This window comes from Furipterus horrens, unplaced genomic scaffold (assembly GCF_987537825.1).
Source record: "Furipterus horrens unplaced genomic scaffold, mFurHor1.1.pri manual_scaffold_11, whole genome shotgun sequence".
NCBI lineage: Eukaryota > Metazoa > Chordata > Mammalia > Chiroptera > Furipteridae > Furipterus > Furipterus horrens.
Genome location: NW_028327181.1, coordinates 18,898,489 through 18,910,684, shown reverse-complemented (window position 1 = coordinate 18,910,684; position 12,196 = coordinate 18,898,489). Strand labels below are relative to the sequence as shown.

The 12,196-nt window shown below is 42.3% G+C and overlaps 1 protein-coding gene across 1 annotated transcript in view; it reads left to right on the top strand.

Moving 5' to 3' along the window:
* Window positions 1–12,196, top strand: part of UBE2L3 (ubiquitin conjugating enzyme E2 L3) — a 34,383-nt gene that overhangs the window by 15,198 nt on the left and 6,989 nt on the right. The window contains exons 3-4 of the mRNA XM_090257627.1: window positions 873–968; window positions 10,495–10,681. Coding sequence (XP_090113753.1) covers window positions 873–968; window positions 10,495–10,681 — 283 coding nt within the window. The remainder of the gene's footprint in view (window positions 1–872; window positions 969–10,494; window positions 10,682–12,196) is intronic.

The window sequence follows — 12,196 nt, the reverse complement described above, 5'->3', positions numbered from 1 at the left end:
GTATCGAGAATGGAGAATGGTGAGGATGCGGGCAGGCACGTGATGATGGCTTGGGCTGGAACACCTATTGGGTGTTCACTTGAATTGTTGGGAAAGCAGCAGGTCGGTGCACAGTTGAAAGACAACTGACAGTCAATTCTAGACTAAAGACATCTCAGGCAGGGCCTTGAAGTAGTCAGGGTGGTCATGCTTTCTGAATAAAATGGCATTTGCTCTGTTGACTCTATGATAATACCTCATATTTGCAAGGGCTTCTGTTGCTTACAATGTGGTTTCTCCTTCATTATCTATAGCTCTGGGTCTTACTATCCCTGTTTTGCAGCTGAGGAAACAGAGGCTCAGTGAAGGTTTTCTGTCCCCCTCCCATCTCAGACTGGATAATTGTTCTCTTCGCTGTGTGCCCATGCTGAGGTGGAGTCCTTAAATCATACTTACAGCATTGGGTAGAAAACTTTGTGGGTATGTGTGTTCTCCTGGTCCCGCTTTATTCGTCTTTAGATCCTTGCCGTCTGACACATAGTCAGTGCTTAATAAATCTCAGTTGGAAAAGTCAATTCTGTAGTGTCTTTCTTTTGTCCCTGCTGTGTGGTGACAGCCCAAAGAGGAGGTAGTGCTTTCTCAGGAGCACAGTTTTTGACTCCATTGAGTACCATGGGTTCACCAAGGTGGGGGCTTGTCTTGGTCTGGGAATGGGTTGAGGGGGTCTGCTGTCACTCTGGGCCTCTTAACCAGACCAGGAGTTGTCTAGTCCATACTCTGAAATTTTATCCTCGGCGGTGCTGGCACTCGGTTTGATTTGAGGGAGTCAGGAGGGATCTAATTATGTGGTACTTTCCCCTATTGACACCCCTTTATGCTTTGTCAATCAACAGGAGCTTGAAGAAATCCGCAAATGTGGAATGAAAAACTTCCGTAACATCCAGGTTGATGAAGCTAATTTATTGACTTGGCAAGGGCTTATTGTTCCTGTGAGTATTGAACACTTCTCTTCTTGTCAGATTACTCTAAAGGTGGTATGTGTGCTGTTGGGCTTACCGCTCTACTCCTAAGGAGACTTAGTGTAGGCAACGAGCAGATGCACAGATGCAGGCTGTCACTCCAGGGTAATAAGGTAGGGACCATAGCCTCAGGTTCCTGAGTAGAATCCCAGCTTTGTGCTGGTTTTGTAACCTGGGGGGTCCCGAGCTTTTCAGGTCTGTTATTGACCCGGGAAAGGAGTGGAGTGTGTGTGCTCCTGTCTTCCCTCGCTTCTCTCGGCCTGGCCTCGCTTGTTTAGATGGGGCTGCCTTCTCTAACCTCGCCTGGGAGATGGCAGGTGTTCCCATCTAGATCTTTTCTTCGCTGTCCCACCTGGGCTTGCCTCTGTGTCTCTAACCCTCTGGACAGCTGTGTTCCAGGCTTCACTCCTGGTAGCCTTCAGTATGTGCCTTCCATTTGTCTCAAATCCCTTTGCTTCATGGCCCACCTATTCCCCTCACCCCTTGTCTCTTCTGGAGCTTGTGCCTCCAGTGTCTGCCCCCTGTGGCTCTGGCTCCTTGTTTCACTGACTTCTGCCTTCAGATGGGCTCTGGCTTCTTCCCTGTGACCTCACTGTCTGCTATTTCTCCATCCTTTCATCTCCTCACTTCCCAAGAGACTTGTTCTGTACTAACTCCAGTTTGTGATCCCAGTTTCTCCTGCCCTCCTGAAACTGCTTCACACCACCAAGCACACAGGCTCCCTGAAGTCCTTATACCTCTGGCTCAGCAAGCCCTGGAGCCGTGCACCCCACTTACCTCCTAAACCTTTGGAGCCCCCTCTGTGTCCCAGGCCCCTGTTCTGTAACCAGTGTGCGCTTCGCTCCTGTCCTACTGTTTCTTCTTAACTCTTAGACATGGATCTAATTAAATCTCTCACCTTTCTCTCATTCTGTTTTGCTTCTTGGGGTTCCTTCTTCCAACATCATTGGTTACTAGGCTTTTACTCTATGTCAAGGAATCCCGTCTCTGCCTCCATTCCTGCCTTCACCCCAGAACTGTATGGTCTGTCCATGAAGTGGCCTAACTTGACATTGTGTGCCTTCTAGTCTCCTGTTCCACAACTGGGACCTTCTTCTGCGTGTTCCCTTTCCTTCCTATTCTAAAGTCCCTGGAACTTGAATGGCAAATGTTGGGTTTGTAGTTTATTTTTATTATCATCTGGATAACTAAGGAAAGATATACTTTGTAGCCTTCCAGTACATATTCAAAAATTTTAAGCCTCAGAGCATCCAGTCTGGTTTTGAAGATGGAGTTCTTTAGATTTCTCAAGGCTTGGAGGTGGTGGGGCTAAGGGCACAGGGTGTGGATAGTGGAGAAACCCCTGACTGGGGAGGGTCAGCTGGTGGCCCCAGCCCTTCCCTACCATAAGCACCTGTTAGGTGCAGAGTGGGAGGATGCCTAGGACCATCTGACTGCCTGGTCCTTTTTCTTTTTTTAAAAAATATTTATTTAAGAGAGAGTGAGAGGAACACCGATGTGAGAGAGACGCATCAATCAGTTGCCTCTCCCTTGCTCCCTGATGGGGGATTAAACCCGAAACCCATGCATGTGCCCTGATTGGGTAATGAACCGGTGACTTTTCACTAGGTGGGATGACCACCCAACCAACTGAGCCCACCTGGCCCTTTCTTTCTTTATGTTTATTTTTCAGTACAAAGCCTGTTGTTCATTCTTTCTTTCTCTCTCCCCCCCTTCTGTTTTTCCTTCCTTCCTTCCTTCCTTATCATATTTTTCTTTCCATTACCGTTTAGTCCCCTTATACCCATCTCCCCCTCAGCAGTCACCACACTGTTGTCCACGTCCATGTGTCCTTTTTCCTTTGGCCCTTTTCTAATTGAGATTTTGTATCCTACTGATATGAGAAGGAAACAGATGGTCTGACTTATTTGAAAACTGATAAGAATGAGTGGGAGGACATTAAGCAGTCAAGCTTGGACCCTCTACCCTGTGAGCTTAGTGGCCTGAAAGACTGCAGGCTGGTTCCAACAGTAGATGGTTGTCAGGCAGGCTCTAACCCAAGTGTACACCAGGGTCCCCCTCTGGGTGTCATGTTGGCAGAACCTGTCTCATTAAGCCCATGGTGGTGACTGGTTGGTAGAGTCCCAATGTGCTTGAGCCAAGGCTCTGGGGAGTGTCCAGGCCCAAGACTCACCTTCCATTTGGGGAAACTGTGCCCAAGGACAGCGGGCCATGGCTGCCCTCACCCCTGCTCATACTGCCTCTTCCCATTCCTCCCTCACTTCTTCCTAAAATCACTGCCCAGGGTCCCTGGGTCAGTGTGAGGGGAGTTTTAAGGAAGCAGCTAACAACTGATGCCTCCAGGGTCTCCCTTAGTACTTCACACCTGGGCTCAGGTCTTCCTGCACAGTAGGGGCTGGGTCAGTATGGGGAATCTTCTACCCACCTGGGGTCTACTGTGCTGGGGTAAAAGCAGGGCCAGGCTGATGAAGTCAGTCATGGCACCCTAGAAGTGTACCTTTACCGCAAGGGCTGGTCCTTGGGGAACTGCTTAGTAACTATACCCTAGCTGAAGTTCAGAGAGAGAGCAGAGGCAGATTCCAGGATAGTGAAGACTGATGGTGAGGCTAAAGAGGCACTTTTTAGAGATATTTCATTGTAATCATGGCAGTTTAGGTTTTTAACCTTTTTTTTTGGTTGTTGCTAAGATTTTATTTATTTACTTTTTAAAGAGAGGAAAAGGAAGGGAGGAAGAGAGGGAGAGAAACATTGATGTGTGAGAGATACATTGATCGGTTGCCTCTCACACGTCCACTACTCAGGCATGTGCCCTGATTGAGAATCAAACCGGTGACCTTTTGATTTGCAGCCCAGCACTCAATCCACTGAGCCACACCGGCCAGGGCAAGGTTTTTAACCTTTACACACATGTTTTTATATAGAATTTTTTATTTGAAATTCAGATGTGATGTCTATGGAAGAAAATAATCCCATAATCCCTTCATGAAGAAATCACTCAAGCAAAAACTCTGTATCCATTAAACAATAACTTCCCATTCCCTTGTCCCCATTCCCTAGTAACCCTTAATCTACTATCTGTCTCTGAATTTGCCTATTGTAGATATTTTATTAAAATTAGTCATATAAACCCTGGCTGCTGTGGCTCAGTGGATTGAGCATCGGCCTGCAAGCCAAGTGTCGCTCGTTCGATTCCCAGTCAGGGCACATGACTAGGTTGCACGTCAGGTTCCCAGTTGGGGGCGCGAGTGAGAGGGAACCACACAGAGATGTTTCTCTCCCTCTCTTTCTCCTATCCCCTCTCTCTAAAAATAAATAAACAAATAAATTATAAAAAATAATTAGTCATATAATATTTGTCCTTTTTAATCTGGCTTGTTTCACTTAGCATTTCTTCAAAGGTCATCAGTGTTGTGCTCTATATCTGACATTTTTATGGATGAATAATATTCCATTATATGTGTATACCATCTTTTGTTTATCTGTTCATCTGTTGATGGAAACTAGGGCTGCTTCTACCCTTTGACTATTGTGAGTAATACTGTTACTAACATTGATGTGCCAGGATCTGCTTAAGTTTCTGTTTTCTGTTCTTTTGGGTATATATGTAGGAGTAGAATTGCGGATTGTAGGGTAGTTCTGTGTTCAACTATAAGAAACCACCAAACCGGTTTTCACAGTAGCTGCACTGTCTTACATTCCCACCAGCAGTATACAAGGGTTCCAGTTTTTGCACATCCTCACCAACGGTTATTTTCTTTTAAAAAAGTTATAGCTATTCTAGTAGATGTGAACTGGTGTCTCATGTTGTTTTTTTTCCTCCAATATTATTTATTTTATTGGTTTTTTTTTCCATTACTATTTATCCCCCTTCTACCCCGCCCCCCACCATCACCACCCTTGTCCATGCCCATGAGTCCTTTTCCTTTTTGCTCAGTCCCTCCACCCCTAACCCCCTGCCCCCAGGACTGTCATCTCATGGTGGTTTTGGTTTGCATTTTCCCACTGACAAAAGATATTGAATATCTTTTCATGTGTCTTTGGAGAAAAGTCTATTCAAGTACTTTGTCCTTTTTTTTTCTTTAAAGACTTTGTGGGTTTTTGTTTTTGTTTTTGTTTTAAAGAGTAGCTTTAGGTTCACAGCAACATTAAGAGGAAGGTACAGAGACTTCCCGTATACCCCCTGCCCAAAAACATGCATAGTCTTTATCAGCATTCTCTGGAGAAAGGTACATTTTTTATAATTGGATGTACATTGATGCATCGTAGTTACCTAAAGTACATAGTTTACATCACGGTTCACTCTTGGTGTCATACATTCTGTGAGTTTGGACAAATGTGTGACAACGTATATCCATTATTCTAGTAGCACACAGAGTATTTTCACTGCCCTAAAATTCTCTGTGTTCTACCTACTTGTTCCTCCCTAACCCTCGTCCTTTCCAGTTCCCATCACCCCCTGGCAACTTCTGATCTTTTTACTGTTTTCATTGTTTTGCCAATTTCAGGATGTCTTATAATTAAAATTATACAGTATGTAGCCTTTTAGTAATATGCATTTAAGATTTCGCCATGGTTTCCATGGCTTGATAGCCTTTTTTTTTTTTTAAAGCACTGGATAATATTCCATTGTTTGAATGTACTACAATTTATTTACCGTTCACCTGCTGAGAGACATTTTGGTTTCTTCCAAGTTTTGGCATTTATGAACAAAACTGATATAAGCATATAAAATTTATTGATTAGAGAGAATGAGAAGGGCTGGGGGAGAGAATCATGGATTGTTTGTTGTTCCACTTATTGATGCATTCATTGGTTGACTCTTGTATGTGCCCTAACCTGGGATCGCACCCGCAACACTGGTGTATGGAAATGGTGCTCTAACCAACTGAGCTACCTCACCAGGGCTGCTATAAACATTTTTAGTTTAGTTGTTTGTCTGTGTGTCTTTGAGTTGTAGGAGTTCTTTATTAGATATTAAACCCTTATCAGATATGATTTGCAAATATTTTCTCCCATTCTGTGGGTTGTATGTTCACTCTCTTTATTATGTCCTGTAATGTACAAAAGTTTTAAATATTAATGAAGTCCATTTTATCTATTTTTTTGTTCTGTTGCCTATGTTTTCAGTGTGATATTAAGAAAACATTGCCAAATTCAGGGTTATACAGGTTTTCTCTTATGTTTTAAGAATTGCTATAGTTCTAGCTTTTAAACTCAAATCTTTGATCTATTTTATTCATTTATTTTTATTAATCTTTTTTAGTCTTTATTCGAGGATTTTTTTTGTTTGTTATTTTTTTGTTTTTTTATTTCATTGCCTTTAGAGAGAGAGAGAGAGACATCGATATAAGAGAAGCATAAGTTGGTTGCCCCTGGTATTTGCCTGGGAGGGAGTAGGGATCATAGATGCCTGGACTGAGGATCATGCGCATATGGACTGGGAATTGTAAGCGCCTCACCAGGACTGGGAATCGAACCCACAACCTTTTTGTTACGGGATGATGCTCCAATCAGCTGAGCTATACTGTCCAAGACTTTGATCCATTTTAGTTAATTTTTTAAAAATATGGTGTGGGAGTGATATAGTAAGGGTACAGCCTCTTTCTCTTGCATGTGGGTGTCCTGTTTCCCTAGCACCATTTGTTGAAGAGATTGCCTTTCTGATTGAATGATCTTGGCATCTTTATCAAACATCAGTTGAGCATATATGTGAGGGTTTATTTCTGGACTCTATTCTGTTAATCTATATGTGTTTCTATATGCAAGTATTACACTGTGTTTTTTTAATATATATAGTTTAATTTCTTTTTAAAATTTTATTGATTTTAGAGAAAGGCAGAGAGAGAGACACATCAATTTGTTGTTATACTTATTTATGCATTCATTGGTTAATGTTTTTTAATTTTAATTTTTTTTTAGGGAGGGAGGGAGAGAGGAACATCAATTGTTGTTTCACTTACTTATGCATTTATGGTTGATTCCTGTATGTGCCCTGATCAGGGATTGCACCTACAACCTTTGTGTATTGGGACAATGCTCCAACCAACTGAGCTACCTGGCCAGGGCAATACTACACTGTTTTGATTACTGTAGCTTTGTATTAAGTTTAGAAATTAGGAAGTATGAGTCTAATCTGGGACACAAAGATGGAGTTGGTTTTTTGTTCACAGCCACATCTATATAATAAGGAATTTTGTGTGGTCTATAGTTTTCTTTTGTAGTGTCCTCATCTGGCTTTGATATCAGGGTAATACTGGCCCTACAGAATGAGTTAGGAAGTGCTCCTGCTTCTTCAGTGTTTTGAAAGAGTTTGAGGATTGGTGTTAATTCTTCAAATATTTGGTAGAATTCACCAAAAACAAAGCCATCTAATTTGGACTTCTCTTTGTTGGGAGTTTTTTGATGACTGATTCAGTTTCTTTACTAGTTATAGGTCTATTTAGATTTTCTTTTCCTTCTTGATTCATTCAGTCTTGTATGTTTCTAGGAATTTGTCCATTTCATTTAGTCATCCAATTTTTTAATGTTCAGCTCTTCATAGTACTCTTGTAATCCTTTTTCCTATAAAATTGGTAGTAATGTCCCCATTTTAATTTCTGATTTTAGTGATATGAATCTCCTTTTTTCCTCAGTCTAGCTAAAGGTTTATCCATTTTATTGCTCTTTTAAAAAATTTTATTTTATTTATTTGTTTTTAGAGAGAGGGGAAGGGAGGAAGAGAAACACGGATGTGTGAGAGAAACTTTAGCATGTCCCCAAATGGGGACGTGGCCCACAACCCAGGCATGTGCCCTGCCTGGGAATTGAACCTGCGGCCTTTTGGTTGGCAGGCCAGCACTCAGTCTACCGAGCAGCCCTGGCTAATTTTATTGATCTTTTCAAAGAAGCAACTTTAAGTTTCATTGAGTTTTCTCTGTTGTCTTTCTATGTTCTGTTTCATTTACTCTGTAATTGTTACTATTTACTTCTTTCTTTTAGCTTTGGGTTCAATTTGCTCTTTTCTCATTCCTCAGGTATCCAGTTAGGTTATTAATTTGAGATCCATCTTCTTTATTGTAGGTATTTATAGCTATAAATTTCCCTCTGAGTACTACTTTCACCCCATCCCTTAAGTTTTGATATCTCATGTTTTAACGTGCATTTATCTCAATATATTTTCTAATTTCCCTTGTGCTTTCTCTCTTGACTCATTGGTCATTTAAGAGTACATTTAATTTCTGCGTATTTGTGAGTGTTCGAGTTTTCTTCTGTTAGTGATTTCCAGTTGTGTTACATAATGGTCAGAAAATATACTTTGTATTTTAGTCTTAAATTTTATTAAGGCCTGTTGCCTCTTTTGGAGAATACATGCACTTGAGAATAATGTGTGTTTTGCTATTGTTGAGTGGAGTGTTCTATATATGTTTATTAGGTCTAATTGGTTGTTCAAGTACTGTTTCCTTGTTGATTTTGTATCTTGTTCTGTTATTGAAAATGTGTTACTGAAATCTCCACCTTTTATTTTAGAACTGTTTTAGAACTTAATATTTCTTCCTTAAATTCTGTTGATTTCTGCTTCATGTATTTGGCTCATGTATTCGTTAACTGTGTATAATTGCCATATCTTTTTGATGGATTGAACCTTTTATCAGTATATATAATGTCTTTTGTCACTTGTAATCTTTTTGACTTGGAATCTATTTTATCTGATAATACAGCCACTGCAGCTGCCTCTTCAGTAAAGTGAGTTCCTTGTAGACAGCATATAGATGGATTGTGTTTCCTTTTTTTTTTTTTTTACATCAATCTGTTACCTATCGCACGCCCCCAACTGGGGACCTGGCCCGCAACCAGGCATGTTCCCGGCCTGGGAATTGAACCAGCGACCTTTCGATTCGCAGGCTGTCACTCAATCCACTTAGCCACACAGTGGGGACATGACCCTGATTTTTAAATGGGCAAGAAAAATTCTGAACAGACACCTTACCAAAGAAGATGTACAGATAGCAGATAAGCATTTGAAACACAATTTAACATCATGTCATTAGGGAATTGTAGATTTAAACAACGGAATACCACTCTATACCTTTTAGAAGGGTAAAATTTTAAAACACGGACAACACAAAATGCTGGGAGGATGTGTCAATGAACAACTTTCATTGCTGGTGGGAATGCAAAATGGTAAAGCTACACTGGAAGACAGGTTGGTGGTATCTTACAAAACTAAACATACTCTTACCCTATGATCCAGCAGTTATGGTCCTTGTGTTTACCCCAAAGGAGTTAAAAAGCTTATGTCTTCATGAAAACCTACATGCGGATATTTATGGTAACTTTTTTCATAATCGTCAAAAACTGAAAGCAACCAGGATGTCTTTCAGTAGATGAATGGATAATTAGGCTGTGGTACATCCAGACAATGGAGTATTATTTAGTACCAAAGGGAAATAAGCTATCGAATAGCTAGGAAAAGACACAGAGTAACCTTAGGGGCAAATTGCTAAGTAAAAGAAGCCAGTTTGAAAAGGCTGCATACTGTATAATCCCAACTGTAGTGGATGATGGCATACAAAAATAGCATCAACGGTGAACCCTAACGTAAACTATGGAGTCTGGGTGATAATGATGTGTTACTGTGGGCTGTTTTGGCTCAGTGGATTGAGCGTCGGCCTGCGAGCTAAGTGTCGCTGGTTCGATCTTCCAGTCAGGGCACATCAGAGAAGGAAAACTCTGACTCCAAAAATCCTCCGCTGCCTTGCGGCATACCTCTTCAGGGGAAAGGCTAAGGGAGTAAACCCCGACAGAAAATCCGGAGCCGGAGTCCCTAAGGCGGTTTGACGTTGTAGTCAACACCGGCAACTCCTGCGGCGCACCTGAAGCCAAGCTGTATTGACTCCGTCTTTCCCTTGGGCCCTTCAGCTGCGAAGAGAGGGGGGGTCTGCTGCATGGGCAACAGCAGACCCTCCATATCACCCTGCCCAGGCTCTGTAGCTTCAGCTTCACTGGAGAGGACACTCCAGCGTCATCACAAGATGTCGATTCAACACGGGAGGAGACAGATACCGTGTCACTCCCGAGTCGGACTGCACAACCATTCTCGGCGGTGCAGATAGACTCTTAAGAAGCTACACCATCGTCTCTGGAGACGGACGGCTGCCGACGACGACTGTGGGCTGATCGATTGTAACAAATACACTATGCTATTGCAAGATGTTGATAGTGGGGGAGACTGTATATGTGCAGTCCAGGGCACTTTTGCTGTGAAACTAAAACTATTTTTAAAAATAGTCTATTTTAAGAAAATAAACTAGAATATCAATCTCAGAGCTTTTCACAGCTTAGCAGACATCCTGCTCTAGAAATACGGATTGATTATTGGTTGCCTTAAAGGTGACAAAGCGCCAGTGGCCATAGCACTTGAAATAAATTATTTTTCAAGTAAACTGAACATTCCTGTTTCAGTTGCAGATTTATTTACCATGATGTGTTCATTTTGATCTCTTCTCTTTCCCTGCAGGACAACCCTCCATATGATAAGGGGGCTTTCAGAATTGAAATCAACTTTCCAGCAGAGTACCCATTCAAACCACCGAAGATCACATTTAAAACAAAGATCTATCACCCCAACATCGATGAAAAGGGGCAGGTCTGTCTGCCAGTAATTAGTGCTGAAAACTGGAAGCCAGCAACCAAAACCGACCAAGGTAAGGCATGCCTCTATGTCCTCCTCTGATGGTTCTGTTTTGGGGATGCTGCAGTGGGACAGGGGTCCCTCAGTGCCTTCTAATGGCTACGTCACATACAGTCCAGAGAAATCTTTCCTTACCGACTCCAGTCCACACACAAGTATAGCTGAGGTCTCACCAGTCCTGTGGGCATGGCACATCTCAGCTAAACTGTGGACCTGCACAGCTGTTTGCGGAGGCCCTAACTGTGCTCACATCCCATTGGCAACACATGTAGACAGACCAGTCCAGTACTTGGTGCCTGTGCAATGAGGGATATAGACACTGTCCCTGGCAGTTTTCATGAAGGATTATGGCATTGCCGCAAGGGGGAAGGAGATGTGGTGTTTAAGGCTCCTCACTAGGCAGTTAGCATGGGTACTGAGACATGAAGGAAGAAGAGAGTTTGGAGAAGGCCTTCCAGACCAAATTCCACTTGGTGGGCATGTGGCTCAGAGTTGGTGGTGTGGGGGTAGAGGTGTAGTCAGACTCAATGGCTGTGTGCCCAAATGAAAGCACATAGTTGGCTTTAGTTGGTCTGGAACTCCCTTAGACCGGATGTTGCCCGGTGTGTCCATGTGTCTGGATGTCTCTCTGTAAACATATACACACTCCTTTGGTGGTGGTGAGGGTGCTTGATTCATTATTGTTGTTGGCCTCCCTCTTGTCCCCTAGAAGTTAACTTGATCTCGTCTAGTTTTTATTTCCTAATTCCAGAACTTTCTTTTGAAATCCTAATCTCATATTTTGGGTGTCTTTCTTATAAGTAACCAGCTGAAACACTATAAGGTATTTTTACTTTATTTTATTTTTTTGATTTAATCTTTATTGTATTTTTTTCCATTAGCATTTAGTCCCCTTATATCCCCCCCCCATAAAGTCTGTTTGTTTGTTTGTTTGTTTGTTTGTTTGTTTTAATGGGGGAGAGAAACATTGATTGGTTGCCTCTCACACACTCCCAATTGGGGACCTGACCCACAACCCAGGCATATGCACTGACTGGGAATCTAACCAGTGACCTTTGGGTTCGCTGGCTGGCGCTCAACCCACTGAGCCACACCAGCCAGAGCTTTATCTTACTTATTTATTTATTAAAAATATGTTTTAAATTTATTTTTAGAGAGGTGGCAAGGCGGGGGAGAAAGAGAAGAAGAGAAACCGATGTGTGAGAGATACATAGACCAGTTGTGTCTTACATGCCCCCGACTGGGGACTTGGTCTGCAACCCAGGCGTGTGTCCTGACCGGGAATCAAATCAGCAACTTTTTGGTTTGCAGGCTGGTGCTCAATCCATTGAGCCACACTGACCAAGGCAGGTTCTTTTTAAATTAAAGATAGTAGGGTAGGAATTTGCGAGGCGGCAGGTGGTTTTTCAGTGAGTGGTGTAAATAGTCATTTTTCATTGGAACCCCTGGAAGATGGAGTTGAAAGCCTTTCACATGGAATGTTCAGCCTCAGGTTCAACACAGCTGAGTGAAAGGAGACGGTACTGAA